This window comes from Maylandia zebra, linkage group LG4 (genome assembly GCF_041146795.1).
Source record: "Maylandia zebra isolate NMK-2024a linkage group LG4, Mzebra_GT3a, whole genome shotgun sequence".
Classification (NCBI taxonomy): domain Eukaryota; kingdom Metazoa; phylum Chordata; class Actinopteri; order Cichliformes; family Cichlidae; genus Maylandia; species Maylandia zebra.
This window is the reverse complement of record NC_135170.1, coordinates 2,460,326-2,478,091: the sequence shown is the minus strand read 5'-3', so window position 1 is coordinate 2,478,091 and position 17,766 is coordinate 2,460,326. Positions and strand designations below refer to the sequence as shown.

At 43.5% G+C, this 17,766-nt stretch overlaps 1 protein-coding gene across 2 annotated transcripts in view; it reads left to right on the top strand.

Moving 5' to 3' along the window:
- fbxl16 (F-box and leucine-rich repeat protein 16) overlaps positions 1 to 17,766 on the top strand; it is a 34,753-nt gene that overhangs the window by 16,647 nt on the left and 340 nt on the right. Inside the window, exons 2-7 of one of the 2 annotated variants that reach the window (XM_004574646.2) lie at positions 6,834 to 7,539; positions 9,088 to 9,330; positions 9,495 to 9,760; positions 13,921 to 14,005; positions 14,206 to 14,269; positions 15,645 to 17,766. The exon at positions 15,645 to 17,766 is cut by the window's right edge and continues 340 nt beyond it. In XM_004574646.2, coding sequence (XP_004574703.1) covers positions 6,841 to 7,539; positions 9,088 to 9,330; positions 9,495 to 9,760; positions 13,921 to 14,005; positions 14,206 to 14,269; positions 15,645 to 15,793 — 1,506 coding nt within the window. In that variant the 5' untranslated portion in view covers positions 6,834 to 6,840 and the 3' untranslated portion in view covers positions 15,794 to 17,766. Of the gene's footprint in view, positions 1 to 6,833; positions 7,540 to 9,087; positions 9,331 to 9,494; positions 9,761 to 10,570; positions 12,250 to 13,920; positions 14,007 to 14,205; positions 14,270 to 15,644 lie in introns of those variants that run through there. The other variant, XR_013098225.1, reaches the window with a different exon arrangement.

Here is a 17,766-nt window from a genome sequence, read left to right as displayed (position 1 = left end):
ATTAATACCTAAATATTTAATATTTCCGGATTGCAGTGGGGCAGAGGAAGAATTATGGAAGGAGCAGTTAATGGGGAGAACTGTAGATTTTGGCCAGTTAATTGAATAATCTGAAACTCTTGAAAACCAGTTTATTAAAGTAATTACCTCAGAGAGGTTGGTTTGTGTGTTTTGCAGAAAAAGCAACACATCATCCGCATAGAGACTGATTTTATGTTCTATGTTCTTACATTTTATGCCCTTAATTAATTAATTAATCCATCCATTTCCTTCTACTTCTTCCGGGGCCTCCTCCCAGGGGGACATGCCCAGAGCGCCTCACCCAGAGCGCCTCACCCAGAGCGCCTCACCCAGGAGGCATCCTTGGAGAGTAGCGACTCTACTCTGAGCCCGTCTCGAATGAAGGAACTTCTCCTATCTCTGAGGGGGAGGCCGGCCACCCTTTTTTCTGCCACTTATATCTGGGATCTCGTTCTCTCAGTCACTACCCAGAGCTTGTGACCATGGGTGAGGGCAGAGCTTTACTGCCATGCTCAGCTCTCTCTTTACCATAAAGGACATGCAGCATCTGCATCACTGCAGTCGTGGCCTCAATCCAGAGCGAACTCGGCCACCACCCCATGTAGCCAACAGAACCACATCACTTGCAAAGAAATCCTGGCCACCAAAGTAAAGCCTTCCTGCACCTTCTAATTCTTCTAAAATTATGAACAGGATCAGTGACAAAGAGCAGCAATGGCAGAGTCCAGCTGCCACCATGAGTTTGACTGATTTCAAGCTTCTCAAATTGTTGTATAGGGAACGTACAGCTTGTAGCAATGGGCCACAGACCCCATACTCGCAAAGCACTGTGGTCAAATGCCTTCTCCAAGTCCAAAAAGCACATGCAGACTGGTTGGGCAAAATCCCACGCACCCTCAAATCTCCTTGAGAGGACAGAGAGCTGGTCCAGTGTCCCACAACACGGACGTATCTGAGGTTCGACTTATGGACAAGTTCTCCTTCCCAGTATTCTGGCATAGTCCTTCCCAGAGAGGCTGAGGAGTGCGACCCCCCCATGTACTCGGGGGTCTGGTCCATTCGAGTCTTGCCCCCCATCGCCATGCGATGTTATAGAGATGTGTCAACACAACAACCAGGGACTGAAATATCTAGATTTATTTTAATGTCTAACAACAAACAAACATAACAAAAACACACTAAGACAGTACACACTGTCATACAACCAAAGCCTTATTCGAATCTAAATTTTGCACTACTTTCCTTCAGCTCTTTGAATTTCTTAAAGCCTTTCTAGTTAAAGTCACAGTGCATACATACACATGTGTGCAGGTGCATTTAGCCTCTCCTGTGGCTCAGGGGAGTCCTTATAGTGTTCAGAGTTAAGCAGCACGTCTCAGCTCCTGCTGTGGTCGTGTGGGTATCACGGACAGTCTCAGATTACTGACCTGTAGCATCCTGGTCTTAGCTGATAGGAGTGGCATGCTAGCAGTTGTACTCTGACCTTTGACATCAACGAGACCTTTTCTCCCAGAGAGCCACAGCACTGGATATTTTCTCTTTTTCAGACCATCTCTGTGACGTCATGTATGTTTCTCAAACACCAGCCAACCACATTCACTCAAATCATCACCATTCTGGTCCTCAGCTTGAACTTCACCAGGTCACCTCGACCTTGTCTAAGTGCACTGACTTGTTGCTAGGTGACTGACTGATTAGATATATGTGTTAGTAAGCAGATGAGCGGGTGTACCTCATGGAGTATATGCTTGGCACATAGATTTATTCTTTAAAGGAAAAACAGAGATAGCAGCAGGACCCTCTAAGAAATGCAGCAACAGGCGGTCAGCCTGAAACTGATATTTGTGCCTTATTCCCAGTCATTTTGTCATGTATTAATATTTTTATTTACAGTGTAGTTTGGCTTTCTGGTTTCCTTCTTGCCCAGTCTTTATGTGCTCTGTCTGGCTTGCTGATTGGATGCCTTTGTATCACCCCTGCTTTTAATACTACTCCACAATTTGGGTTAAAGACATTTATTTTATTCTGTGTTTTTGCATGAATGCCATCCATCACTTTCTAAACTGATGGGCCTGTATCAGTGGTGACAGGGTGGAGGGTCGGGTAGACCCCGGACAGATCAGTGTGTGCAAGGCTAACAGGAGAACCCACACAGAAAGGCCCCGGCTAACTGATAGATAACAGGCTAACCACTGCTCATGTCAATTTTATTTATATATCACAAAATCAAACAGCTGCTTAAAAGTGCTTTATAGATTGCCTGAATTATTTCACACAAACTCTTTGCAGTTGTTTCAAATATACAATATTTCATGAACTATTATTTTTTTAATCAGCTAGCACTGTGGGAAACAGACTCTGACACTCCACAGCTGCACCCACAGTTCATAATGCTGAGTAAGAATCACATGTGAGGGAACAGACTACTGATATTTCCTGCTAATGACAATATTGTATGTGTACATGTGTTTCCTCTACTCGGGAATGTTGGATTTCATTGAGTGGTTTCTCTGTATTAGTTCTTTTCCTTAAACTTGTTACATCTGTAACAATGTGTTATTTAAATAGTCTGTTACAGTTACTGTCTTGGAGCAACTGTAACCCGCATCATTTCCTGTTCTGATTCTGATTTAGTGCTTAAAGAAAGAGAAGCCTGTAATATGGGACAAAAATCAAGACAATTTAATTCAGTTCAGTTTCATTTAAATAGCACCAAACTGTGACAACAGTCACCTTAAAAACATTTAATATTGTAAAAACTCCAATAACACAGAGAAGCCCCCGATAATTAAAGAACCCTCTGTGAACCCTCGGGGCCAAAAATCTCGGTTTTTTTACACAGACTTGGCTATTTCATGTGAATCAGCTAAATTGTGTTTAGCACTGCTGCTACGTGGCACAGCAGACTGTGTGTAGCATCACTTTGTGTTATCTGTGTAGTCTTTATGGTAAACTTTGCATCTGTGATATCAGAGGGACTGTTCCAGCTGTCTTTGCTCTGATGGGTTCTCCTGACGTTACTCTGAAGTGTTTGCTTTCTGAAACATTTCATTGTGCTCGCTGTAGCCACAGTTGCTGACAACACTGGCGTATTATGTAATGGATGAACCTTGTTTATGCTACTGCAGAGGCAGTGCCAGTCTGCTGAGGAGCTGACAAGACATGAAAGTGAGAAAATGCACAATGTGTTCATACTGAAAAGTGCCTTTGTTGTGCATACATGCACATATAGCATATAGCATCACATCTAGCTGTGTTAATAGAATTGGACAGGGAGATAGTGCTGTGCGTCTGAGCACCACAGTCACCATGTTATATAACTGAGTGGTTTGAGCTTTCATGCTACTGATACAGGGAGGGCACACAGAACAGGCCTCACTCCTTTACACTGTGCTGTCTTTTACTTCGATATCATGTCAGGTTCTTTTAACGTTAGCAAGAAGACCGAGTGTTCAAATAACGGGGTCAGGGCTACCTAACACATTCCAAACGATGCAACATGAGGGTTACTATCTCACACAAGACTACAGACTGGCAGCAGATGGGGTTTGAACCAGCAACCCTCTGATTAGTAGATGACCAGCCTGACCTCCTGAGCTACAGTTGACTTACCTCCAATAGCAGATGTTACAGTAATACCAGCCCTGGTAGGTTCTCTGATGGCAGACTGGTCCTGGCCAGCAAAGTGTGAATCACACTGAAACATGTTAACTCACCTGGATCCAGGTTATCCAGGCCCCACCCTGGAGCCTGGTCTTGGGGACAGCTACATGTGTCAATCCTCCTGTGGACCCTCCGCCCACAGAAAGGCCACGAGCTTCTAGTGCAGTATGGACTGGGCAGCGATACTTGTGGGATTATCTCTGGGTCTTCTTAAGCAGTGAGGGAAGGAGTGAGGAGCGCTGTGGACCAGCCTGTCATGGTGAACAGAGAACAAAGCTGTGGATTTAGCTCTTCAAATGTTGTGGGTACTGACTGAAAGAATGAGATGACAGATATAGGCCTCTGGTTTCTGAGCTCTCCCAGATACAGAGACACACTGAAAGGAGCCAGTGAAGTAAAGGTGTCTAACTACAGTGCCCCCAGATGGACACAACAGACGGGAAGACCAGGGTAGATGCTGAGATTATGTTATGATGTCCTGCCAGAGGAGCCAGAGGAGGAGGCTGGGGAGACGTAGGGGCCTGCTGCCTGGACTAGGGTTGCCAACCGTCCCTTAAAATACGGAATCGTCCCGTATTTCGAAACAAAAGTACACGTCCCGTATTGAGCTAATAAGGGACGCACTTTGTCCCGTAATACAGTGAGAATCAAAAGTAGTCTATAAATGTTTATGGAATTAACACTTTGTTTGAAAACATAATTCCCAGCCCCTCTCCTGCTTTGTGACCAATGAGCTGACAGCACACTTATGACAATTCGAGTATGACAATTCAGATTACCGCTCATCTCATTGGTCGAGGAAAGGTCGCTTGCGGAGAAAATACCGGAAGACAACAGATGACCACAACAAGAAGCATGGCCAACAGGGGAACAAACGCAGACACTGCGGTGCAAGTCTCGGACGACAGTACACCTAAAGCTGGGCAGACACTGTGCGATTTTTTTCAGTCACGTTATTCAGCTCCTGCTCAAACTGCACGATTGACTCGCAGGGGTTAGAAGTTGGTAGGTCACGATGTACTCTCACACTATACCGCCCGATGCTCTGATGCGACCTGAGAGCTCACACTGTGCCTCCATAACATGAAGGTTATAACAGAAAATCTGTCGCTCTCTGTCTTTCACTCACACAGACACACCACCACCATCAACTTTGCTAAATTGCTAATGAAAAACATTGATTGGGCAGCTGTGATTGAGCAGCAGTGTAAATCCAACTATTTTCACGGTTGTTGTGTCGTGATAATTTTGTGATGCCACATCGAAAAGGCTCGGATGAGCTTTCCAAAGTTCTCCAAGTTGTGCCTCCATCGCTTGTGTCCAGATCACACGCTGCACAGCCGTGCTGCTCCGTCTTTTTCACCAACGTTTACATGTTTGCGCGCGAGCAGTGTGAGCGCCTGTGGTGACACCCTCACGAGCGATTGATGATCGGGAGCTGGTCGTGAGGTGTTAATCACTTCTCTTTACCCCACGTATACTACACGACGCACGATGAAGGCCAAAATCGGTCCGATCACTCAAAAATCGGCTCAAAATGGGCCTAAAACCGCACAGTGTGAGCCCAGCATTAGAGCAGCAATGTTTGTTCCCCTCAGAGAAAGGGAAGAATGGGAAAAGGAAAACACCTGGCTGGAAAACGTTAATATGGGCATGTGCAGTGAATATCAGCGCTATGTGGCCAGAAGTGTGATAATATAATTTATTTTGTGTAATAAACAACTGCAAGGATAGATGATTACAACAAATAGATGACTAATACATAAAAGTAATACATAGATGAATAATGATGATGAGTTAAGATGCGTAATCATGGGAACAAGTGGGTTTACAAACAGGAGCAGCTGATTAGCATTAGAAAAGCTGAAATAATACCTCAACTGAAGCCAATTGTACTAAATGCACTAAATGTGCACTGTTACAAGAATATTTTTCTTTCTATTGTTTTCTATTATTTTAAGTTAAGCAGGACAGAGTTCTTTTAAAGAAAGATTTACTTATATTCTCAAAAGTTAAGCATGACAGGCTTCTGTTTAAGAAAGAGACCTGTTTTACTGTGTTAATGTTGTCATTTTGAGCTAAAAATAAATGGCTAAATGATCATTTGTTTCACATGTGTTCATATCACAAAGAATAGAATATGCATCTACTTAAATCAAATTCAAGTCAAATGGTTAAAAAAATAATTTCACACACAAAAAAAGAGCTAGAAAATTCACCACACTGGGAAGGGTGAAGACAACTGGGTCGCCCGGCCCTGGCCACGAGGTGTCCCTTATTTATTTTTCAGGGAGTTGGCAACCCTAGCCTGGACCAACAGAAGGACTTTGTTATTCAGCTGCTGCTAAAGGCACAGCCTTTACTTTGAAGGTGAAGCAGCTCTGTTTCCAGCAAACAGGACTTGTAAAGAATTCTACATGACTCCTACATACAGAATGTGTGCCATTTTAAACACACAGCAAATTCAAAATATTGGACACAACAAGCTTCTGTTTATGAAAATTTACAACATCATGTGGGTAGAATAGCTTTCAAATAAGATGTCAGAGTTTTCACAGTGGACGCAGTTTGGTTAACTTTTATGGTAGCTACTATAATTTGTATGTAACGAATGTTTAGGAGTATAGCTGTAGTTACTGGCTTAGATCAAGAGCACGACGCCAAAGGAAACACACCTGTCCCTCGCACGCCTCAGCACCTCTGCTCTTCCTGGGAGGCCCAGCTGGAAGCACAATAAATGAAACAATATATTTAGACAAACAGCATCAGATCTGCTCACAGTGGTCTAATGAAAGTAGCCATATTTCTGATAGGGATAGTGAAGACTGACGGGAAAGAAAGAGGGGAAGACGTGCAGGCCGCGGGCTCAGCTGTGCAGCGTGTGGTTGTCTGCTCATTCCAGGAAGCTAAACCGGCGCCCATGAAAGCAGAGATTTAAAGAAATTATAAATCTGCAATATCAGTTTGAATAGTTTAAAATGACCTCAGATGTGTTAGTCCTGCAAATCAGCAAATTGTTTAAATCTAAATTCATAATCTTTTCCACAGAAATGTGTTAGAATAGTAATTTTTCATTCCTCTGTAAATTTGTCTCCAGTTTTGTCTTTCAGTGTTTAACGGCGCTCTTTGCATTTGCTTTCTTTCACCAGATTCCCAATGTTGAACATGTCCACACCGAGTGAACTGAAGTCCTCCTGTGTGACTCGTAACGGGATGGTGAAGCTGCCTCCCAGCCAGCCCAACGGCCTGGGCAGTGCCAGCATCACCAAGGGGACGCCTGCCGCCAAGAACCGCCTGTGTCAGTCCTCCTCTGTACCCTCCATCCTTCCTCCTCCACCATCTTCTCTATCCTATCACCATCACCACCTGGATGGTCCAGGTATGCCCCACGCTGCAGCTCCTCTCCTGCCCTCTGAGCCTGGGAAACCTCTGGTGGGTCTGAAACCATCTCTTTGCCAGCTTCCTCCTCTCACCCTGCCCAAACCTGTACTGCTGGAGCGCCAGCTCGTTCTGGATGAGAAGCTGCTCAACCGGCTGCTTTGGTACTTCACCACAGCGGAGAAATGTGTACTGGCGCAGGTGTGCAAGACGTGGCGCAAGGTGCTGTACCAGCCTAAGTTCTGGGAAGGAGTGACACCCATCTTGCATGCTAAAGAGCTGTACACCTTACTGCCCAATGGGGAGAAGGAGTTTGTCAGCCTCCAGGCCTTTGCTCTGCGTGGATTTCAGTCGTTCTGTTTAGTCGGTGTTTCAGACCTTGACATTTGTGAGTTCATTGACAACTACCCGCTGTCCAAGAAGGGTGTTCGGTCAGTCAGCCTCAAGAGGTCCACAATCACAGATGCTGGTTTGGAGGTAAGTCGCAGTGTGTTTGGAATAAAACGTTCAGTCCAAGCCATACCTGCAAAAGCTCTTCCTCGCAGTTTCATCAGCAATGAAAGCACCACCATTGATGTACCAATTTATTATCACTATTTGTGGATCGAGCCATTAAGAATGTAGATTCTACTTCCCCGTGTCTTAAATTGCATTTGTGTTTGATCTTTATGAACTGCTTTTTCTTCTCCTCTTTTAGTTCATGCTGCACCCTTATTTGAAGATGAATACAGTTTTTGTTTCCAGACACCTGGTTTCACCTGTTAGCACGCACATTACTTTCATTCATTCATTGTTCTCATTTCTGAAGCACAGCGTGAAGCACAGAGAAACCACCTTTGGCTCACTTTCCCTGACACAAACCTCGTGAGTTTTTATCACAGTGAACAGTAGAACGTGTATTTTGCTGAGACAAACTGGTGACATGTAACCAGCAAAACAGAGATTTTAAATAACTGGCAGCTGTTGTACTTTTACCCAAACTGTTTCTGTCTTTAAATCAGTTTCAGCCCTGATATTTAAGGCATCACTGCTGATGACACTAATGCAGCAACAATATTATAAAAGTCTGTGAATTAGACTCTTTCTGCGGAAAATAAAAGGACATATAACCAGTGACAACTGTTGCATGAAACATGGGATTGATGTGTCAGTAATGAGAGCAATGATGGAGTTTGCATAAAAATGTTTCAGTTGTATTTGCGTATATGTGTTAGCTCAGACAGCTGATTTGTCACCTTGATCACTGAAGCTTGATTGATCGACGGTCTTTGTCCTGCTGACAGAGTGCCAGTTTAGGTTTCTGAACACAGAAAGTAGACAGCTGATCACTTCATGGTCAGCTTAGGTTTGTGCTGGAGCCTGTGCCAGCTAACGCGTGGGGCTAACGCGTGGGGCTAACGCGTGGGGCTAACGCAGGGCTAACCATACACACTCACATTCACACCTTTCACTGTCCTGTGGGAGGACCCCACAGTGATTGGATGATTACTAGATCTTTTAAAACTGGCTTTTAGATCAGAATTTATGGTTCTCCTGATCACTCTTATTGATTAGCTAGTCCCCACTGTGGCAGTGTGTCAGTAATAGCAATCACAGCTTTCTAACACATGGTATATTGAGAATGAAAGATTGTGGGCTTGAGTTTCTTTTCATCCATCTCATTAATCTGAGCACAGATGTAGATTGTATTATTGCAGGTCTTTACCTTATAATAAGAGCCTTGAGGCATCTGTTGTTGCCATTTGGCGCTGTATAAATATATAAAATGAACTGAAAGATTTGCATGACTGCTGGTGTCAGTGAGCTCACCATAAAACCTGTGGGTTTATTGCATGTCAGACACTACGTCTGATAGTGATGACCTCAGGACTTTCTCTCCTCGCTCTGTAGCCTCATACAATGATTTCATTCATTCATTTTTTTAGATAATATGTTGTCCAATGTTTGCTGTCCAGCACTGGCTCAGGAGACTTTACAGTGTCTGTGGGTATAATTACATTTCACATGTTATTTCTTGTGTTTCAGGTTATGTTGGAGCAAATGCAGGGCCTGATGCATCTCGAACTGTCAGGCTGCAACGATTTCACAGAGGCTGGCCTCTGGTCGAGCCTCAACGCTCGGCTCACGTCCCTCAGCGTCAGTGACTGCATCAATGTGGCGGATGATGCCATTGCTGCTATCTCACAGCTCCTGCCCAACTTGTCAGAGTTGACCCTGCAGGCTTACCATGTCACTGACACAGCCATGGCCTACTTTACTGCCAAGCAGGTAGGAAGTTAAAATAATAATGATATAAAGTGCTGCCTAGTTTAGCTGTCCTCAAGCTTTTTTCTATATTGGACTTCTTAGAATCCAAACAACTTTTTTGGCTTCATCTTTCTTAATTCCTTACTAGTTACTGACATAATTAAAAAAATAAAATTCCTCCACAGGGCTACACCACCCACACTCTGCGGCTTCACTCGTGCTGGGAGATCACCAACCATGGTGTGGTAAACATGGTCCATAGCCTGCCAAACCTGACTTCTCTCAGTCTCTCTGGCTGCTCCAAGATCACAGATGATGGTGTTGAGCTGGTCGCTGAGAACCTGCGCAAGCTCCGCAGCCTGGACTTGTCTTGGTGCCCTCGGATCACGGACATGGCTCTGGAGTACATTGCCTGCGACCTGCACAAGCTGGAAGAACTGGTGCTGGACAGGTGAGTGTTCTTTGCCGTCCTGCGCACGTAGACGGAGTCTGTAATCAGGTCATATTCATACAAAAGGAAGTTACGATAATTAATCCGCTTCAGTGGCAATAAAGATACAACTCATGCTCATGCAGGTATTAAGGTTAGGGATAAAATGTTTACTGGGCAAAGGTTACAGATGTGGAGGTGTGTGCTGTGTTCTCATCCATCTAGCAGTGCTAATCTGCAGCCAGCATGAACTTATTTTGCTTAAGGTCACTTTAATACATGGAGGGCCTGCTGTCTGTGAGAGCTGAATAGTGGACAACCTGCTCTACAGCCTGAGTTGCAGCTGGTGTTTTATTGGTGCAAGAACTTGTAGACTTGGCCAATTTATCTTTAACACAGTGAGGATTTAGTGTGCATCAAGTGATTTTCTAATATTTAAGTGTCTATTTCAGTCCTCACATTTGAAGGCAGCACCTATGCGCCACATGTTAGTGTCCATGGCAAGGCACTGAGCTCCTCTGCTGTCAGTGTGAGGAGCGTTTGTCGAGTGCAGTAATGTTCTGGGACAGGAAGAAACATTTTCATTTAAGGCCTTTACACACTACACGCATAAAATCTATCTATAATAAAGCCACTCACACTGAATCTGCAGCTTTCATTTTTTAGAACTATAAGCATATCTGAACAATCTGATTGGGCAACAAGTGCACTTGTAATTTAAAACACACATTGGTACTATATGGAAACAGTAATCCTATTTTACGTCAGACACGCAGGTAGATGCTGCTCCGGGTCAGTCGGCTCTCTGAAATGATTTCTCTGCCTCCTCAGATGTGGTCCCAACTCTCCCAACAAGAGCTCACACTACCCCACTCACATCCTGAAATATGCACAAACGCAGTCGTGAAGCAGCTTCCACTCCTGGATCAAACCGTGAAATCCTCCCCGCTGCCGCCTTTCCTGGGAAATGGATGAACCGAGAATCTCACTCTCTTCCTTTTCTTATTCAGAAACACAGCTCATCATCGCCTAATGTCAACTTTGTTTTTTTCACAGTGTGTTTTTGAGGATGACGATTTGTAAGAACACTTTCAGTGTGTGTGTACACAACGCACTGAAAGTTTGCCTCTGAAAAATCAGAAGTTCTTCTCACTTTCCCCCAACATGCTCAGTGTGTAAACACCTTTACTCATTCATTATTCATGTAACAATGACAACATGTTGTTGCTGTTGTATCATAGCCTGCTGTAGTTAGATAAATAATATTAAATATAACACAATTTCAGTGAAAACTAAACTTCAGTAACACAGGAAGTACATTTGGATTCCATCAATGTTCTGACTCAGGATGGCAGGGGGCCAGAGCCTATCCCAGCTGTATAGGCTGGACAGGTCACCAGTGTGAGCTTGATTATGTCATTGGGGTACTAATGTGTTTGTGCTGTGGGGCTTGACACTTCATGTAAGCTCACTTGTTATTTTCTAATTTAAATTCAATTCAATCTTATTTGTATAGAATCAACATTCTCCTCACTATTATTAGGTAAGACCCTACAATAATACAAATGACACCAACAGTCAGACAACCCTCTATGAGCAGCACTTTGGCGACACTGGGAAGAAAAAACTCCCTTTTACCAGGAAGAAACCTCCAGCAGAACCAGGCTCGGGGAGGGGCGGGGCCAGTTGGGTGTGACTGGAGGAAGATGGGATAAATAACACACTGTGGAAGAGAGCCAGAGATGAATTATAATGTATAACTAAATGCAGAGAGGTGTAAAAACAGACAGTAAGTGAAAAGATAGTAAGAGAAGGAGAAATGCTAAGTGAATCACAGGAAGCCAATCTAAGGGAAGATTCAGGCTCTAACTATATGCTCTGTCAAGAAGACATGGTGTCTGTTTCCAGAATGCAAGCTGCTTAGAGACCATATTTCTAAGCTTTTCAGGGCCGAGTACAATAACCTCAGTTTGATCTGAATTAAGAAGCAGAAAGTTAGCGGCCATCCAGGTCTTTATGTCTTTAAGACATTCCTGCAGTTTAACTCATTGGTGTGTGTTATCTGGCTTCATGGACAGATAGAGCTGGGTGCCATCTGCATAGCAGTGTAAATGTATGCTATGTCTTCTAATGATGCTGCCTAAGGGAAGCATGTATAATGTAAACAGAATTGGTCCTAGCACTGAACCCTGTGGAACTCCATAATTAACCTCAGTGTGTGAAGAGGACTCTCCATTTACATGCACAAACTGGAGTCTATTAGATAGATATGATACAAACCACTGCAGCACAACCATGGTTCAGCATTCTTTAACAGTCTCCTTTTACTTCGGTTGCTGGTTACACACAGCTGGCTGCAGCTTTCCCGCCACTAGCCACACACACTGACAGCAACAAACACAACACAGACCCTAGTCCCCATTCTGAAGCCGGCGGGGTCATGATTGCGGATGCCGTGCAGGTGCGTCCATCTTCCCTGCAACAGGATCCCAGACCGCGCCCTGACACAAGTACTTTTAATGCCTGCAGCATGCTCTAATCTCTGTAATAAAATGTATTTATTTAAATGTAACCATTCTGGACCACACACTCAGCTCTTCGTCACAGTCTCAGACTGTCCTGTGTGTTCTCCAGCTGGCCCATCATTCCACTCTTTGGCTGTGTTTTCTAACTTACAATATCCGTATATGCCAGATACCGTACCAAAGATAAAATACTTCGCAGACTTTTGCAGATATAGATTTTCGGTTTGATGTCCTACAATTGCATCTCTTCCATAACATCCTGCTGCACCTCCAACTTCCTCGAAACAACAAAAAGGATGTAAATCCATCCCTAGTGACTTTCCCAGTTCTCATAGTGAATTACTGAGACACATCATCTCAAACTGAAAAAGTATTTCACATCTCAGCAACGAATGCCTCCAGTTGTAACTGATAAGTGCTTCTGTTTACATCGCGTCAGTGAAACAGTCAGCCAGGGTCAGGAAGTGTGTTTACTGCTGTTTTGAGAAAGCAGATGTATCTCCATCCCAATCCCTAGCTGACTAGATTTTTGAAAACCATGACATCAGTCTTCCGACTTCAGTCTCACCTGTGACCTCTGAGACTGTCTCCTTCCATACTGGTAGGCAGGGACTCAAAGACAAAAAGACAAGCAAACATACAATCAAGCATCAGCTCTCACTGCCTGCCTTCCCTCACCACTGTCTGATGATCCTTCCAGTCTTGTAACTGCAATAATGTGCTCAAATCCTCGTCCCAAAATCTTTATTTTCTTACTAAGTTTCCTGTCATACTCACAATTAAATACATTCCTGTAGCCAGTCTGAGAGTTTAAAAAAGGATCCTCACGGTAAATAAAATACCTCAAATCCTTGTCAGCAAAGCAATTACAATGAAAATACTTTGAAAGATCCTGCAGTGATTCCAGATCCCAACACACTTGGTGGAATTCCACTAAAGTAAAAAGTCATATATCTGCAGATGTAATCAGTTTAAAACCTACATTCAGTTATAATTTTACAGTGACAATGTGAATTTGACGTTTTGAGGCCCTCCTCACCCTGATAGGACAGTAGAGTCATGGCACTGATGTTTGAGACCTCAGTAGTTTTTCTTAATGTGTAAAAACTTAAATATTTTAAATGTAATTTAAATGTAAGTGAATGGGTAACTATACACTGATATCCTCCCTGCTGCTGGAACATCTGGAGGGAACATCTGTGTTTGCAGACACACACACACACCTGACTTTGTTGGCTGCTGTTTGGTTGCGAGGACTGAAAGTTGAACCATGTGGTTTTCCAACATTATTCTAAACTATTTATGAAGTTTATTCACTCAAACACACTGTTTCCATGTGGTTTCCAGTTCAGAGTTTCAATAGAATCACAGTCAGAATTCAGTGTTTTGTTTCTAAATTCGATGGATTTGACAGATAGAGTTTTGCTTCTTTAAATTCTGCCAGGTTTCCTTTGTTTGGCAAATAGCATGAATACAAACGCTTCTTTCTGACCTCTTTTACAACCTCGTCAACATCAAAAATAAATGTCATGATCTGCTCTCTGAGAGCACGCTGTAATAAGAAAGTCCTGTGTAACCACGTCTACACACAGTCCTCCACTCAAACGTGGCGTCATTAGATGAAGGTGTAATGTTGCTGATTGTGTGTGATTTTAGGTGTGTACGGATCACAGACACAGGCCTGGGATACCTGTCTACCATGTCATCATTAAGAAGTCTCTATCTGCGCTGGTGCTGTCAGGTAACAAAAACATGACATTTATTGGAATTGTAATTTAAAAAAAGAAAAAACAAGGCAGCGTTAAAGATACAGCATCTGTACATGCTGCAGTGCAGCTATAGGAACAGACTGTAGCTGACACCATACAGATCTTACTTCTAACATATTATATCCAGGCTAAGCAGTTCTGGAATTTTGAATGTCATTTGTCGTTGTTGCAGGTGCAAGATTTTGGACTGCAGCATTTATTTGGCATGAGAAGTCTTCGCCTACTGTCTCTTGCAGGTATGATCATCTTGATCCATCTTTCCCCAAATAAAGTCCTTTATAATGTGGGTCTGTTGTATCTGAGTTAGTGACATGCTTTCAGCGTACAACCCTGTTTGTAATATAATATATGGAAATAAAACCAGAAGGCACTGATTTCCAAATAAAAAAGGATTAACCAGGCCTCCAGATTCCTTTATGGTTTCATCTGGTGACATTTCAAACACACCTGCTCTTCATCAGACAAGAAACATCGAGCAGCTCCATCTGAAATCGTGTGTGGGCAGTGGATGGTAAATGCACAGGTGCTTATACAGCACTTTTCTGCTCTCCCAGAACAACAGTTAGCTATTCTGTGATGGAGAGTTTATCAAAGAGTATTTAGACACTGAAATGGGTCAAAATGCATGATGTCTCATTATTATGCTAATTTCCTGCTGACCTCACACAGGCTGGCCAGGGGCAGCCAATAGGATTGGATGTGGCCGGCCGGCTGAACAACGACTGTGCCAGTCCAAAGTGTCTGAATGTGTCAAGTGTTTTGACTGACACTGTAATATTAAAAAAGGTGCAGAATCACACAGCTAGTTAAGTTGAGTGCAATACTCGGTTTTGTTTGCTACAGAGTCTTCTGAAATGAAATATATGCAGGGGTCACATATTTCAAGAACTTAGTTGCAAAGAAGTCGTGAAGTTTGTCATCTGCAGCACACAGACATGAAAGCATCTGTATGTTAGCGGCACTCTTGCAGGAGTAACTGGTGTACAGCTGTTCCACTCTTCTAGACTAAGAATCCAAATGTCCTCTCTGGGAGTTACAGTCCCTGGGAGGGCATGTGGGAGTCCTGTTACCACTTAATAAAAACGGAGATCTAAAGGACTAGCTTCACTATTATAACAACTCAACCAACCTCGATGTGTTAAGCATCTGTCGTTTATTATTCCACCAGAATGTAGCTGCCATCACCAGTGTGTGAATGTGTGTGTGAATGGGTGGATGACTGGATGTGTAAAGCGCTTTGGGGTCCTTAAGGACGAGTAAAGCTATACAAATACAGGCCATTTACCATTTACCAGAATAACCAAAGGACTAAATGAGGAAATATCCTTTAACAGAATAGGAGTGTGCAGCCAGTGCACACGTGCAGTGTGCTCCTCTGCTCTTTTGTCTGTATGTTGTTCCTGATTCCACATTTTGAGCATCTGTATGATTATGTGATCGTAAATGTAGGCTGTGTGCTGTCGCTGTGACATAACAAGCCATTAGAAAATATCATCATTTTCACTACTGACAGGCTTTTTATGGAATAAATATTAATCACCGGAGAGAAGCGATCAGTGCTTTTCTTTAGCAAGCCCACAGCTGAAGTGTTCTTCTGCTTTGTTCTCCTAGGCTGCCCCCTGCTGACCACCACTGGTCTGTCAGGCCTCATCCAGCTACACGAGCTGGAAGAGCTGGAGTTGACTAACTGCCCCGGAGCAACTGCTGAGCTCTTCAAATACTACTCGCAGCACCTGCCTCACTGCATGGTCATCGAATAAGGCCCATGACCGACAGACCACCATACTTCCTGTTTTTCTCACTCTTATACTAAATGCTAACTGCTCCTCTTGTAACACTGTTGCTCATTACCTGACCCTACACCCAGCCCGTCTTCCTCCACACCACTCCATTGAGTAGACTGACCCACAGCTGGACAGAGAGGAAGGAACTCAGACGATGGTACGTGCCAGACCGGGACGATAATGGGATGGTATCTGAGGAGATGCTGGAGCAAAGAGTTTGATGTAACATCTTGTCTCAGAGCAAGTTTTTTTCCTGGCTGTTGTCTACAGAGAAGAGCGCATCTTCAAAGACTCTGATAGTGTTGACTTAATGGATACTGAAGCGAGTGACGGGCAGATGCAACACGGGAAATAAGAGAAATGGAAAGATTGATGTGTTTTAGCTGTTGGAACTTACATACGCGGTCACACGCCGTAAACATCCTGTATATGGTGAAAGCAGTGAGTGTAAGTCCTCAACACCACGAGGACTGACATCTCAGACTGAACCCATCAGTTGGTGTAATATAAACGCTTTATTCGTTCTTTTTCTCACAAGTATTTGGCGCTTCAGTTTTCTTTGTTTCGGGAAAGCCATATGTCATCGCACCATACACCACATGCCAGCTGGAAAAAACAAGACCAGTTCAGTCAGTGACGACAGGGATGGGAACATCGCTCTTTTTCTCCTTTGTGTGTGTCAAGTGTTCGTTGTGGACTTGGAGCGACCCATCATTTCGGAATAAAGTCACCACTCCTGAAAACTAAAGTAATAAGAAACCACAAACAAACAGTCACATCTGTTCACGTTTGGTTTGATTGGGGGGTTTGCACTCCGGTGTGTCCATTTGGTTTTGTGCTCCTTTCTACAGTTTTTGCACACAGGTGTAGTTTACAGGCCTGGAGGAGACACGCTGAGAGAGTCTGCTGACGATATGATGCTCGTGTCTGAAATGGTGAATAGAAGTGAATTACAAGTTCAGTAAAGGGGTTTGACTTCCTGAACTTTGAGTGTCACGTTTAGTGTCTGAATTTGAAATTGAGCTCACTGAAGCTACTTATTTATTGTGTGCAGTTTGCTAAAGCCAGGTTACTTTCAGGCAAGAGTGCAGGTGGGTTGCTGTTGGTGTTCAAATCAGAGAAACTATTCAAAACTACTTTAAACTATTAGAACAATGTCCAGTAGAAACAAAGTCTCATTGGTGAGAAATGTTGCCACTAAGCCACAGTCAGAGAAATCATTTGCTGTAAAAACAAACAGCATGAATGAGGTTTCACATTTTCAGTCCAAACTGGGCTCTAAGCTGCCTTCTTCTGGCCACTGGTTGTGTTTGTAAAATGACACTGGTAACCATGACATCAGTAACTGGGAATCCCGCGGGTCCCCTCCTAAAGACAGGAGCAGAAGCAGACAGGTGTAGGTATGCCGACCCTAACCAAACCCCGCTGACCCAGTCGACATCAGCTGTAAACTGTAACGTGAGCAGCATAACACTGACCAGGGCTGTGGACCGCTGAAGCGATAACTACTACAGTGTTTGATTCTACAGTACATACAGTAGGTAATAAAAGACAAAAGCTCCCCGTAAGCCAAAGAATCCGAGAGTCGTTTTCCACCCTGACAGAGAGCCTCCATCCTGCCTCGCTGGTTGAAGAGACGTATCAGCGTCAGCCACCGTTTGCTTGTGACAAATGTTGCTTAAATGTGGCTGCTTGTTTCTAAGTGACGACGGTGAAACGGACCGACTGTACGAATAATGTAGAGCATGCATGTTTTTAGTTGCCTTTTTGTTACAGATCGGTTCCTTTTAGGTGTTCTTCAGCATTTCTTCATTGGACATGAATACATTTATTTATTCATGTATTTATTTATTTATTTAAATCAGTTTGTGTCTGATGTAATTTATTTATTGAAGAGATATTCTTAAATCAATTTCGTGTTTGTTTGAGAACTTGCTTTTAATCTGGAC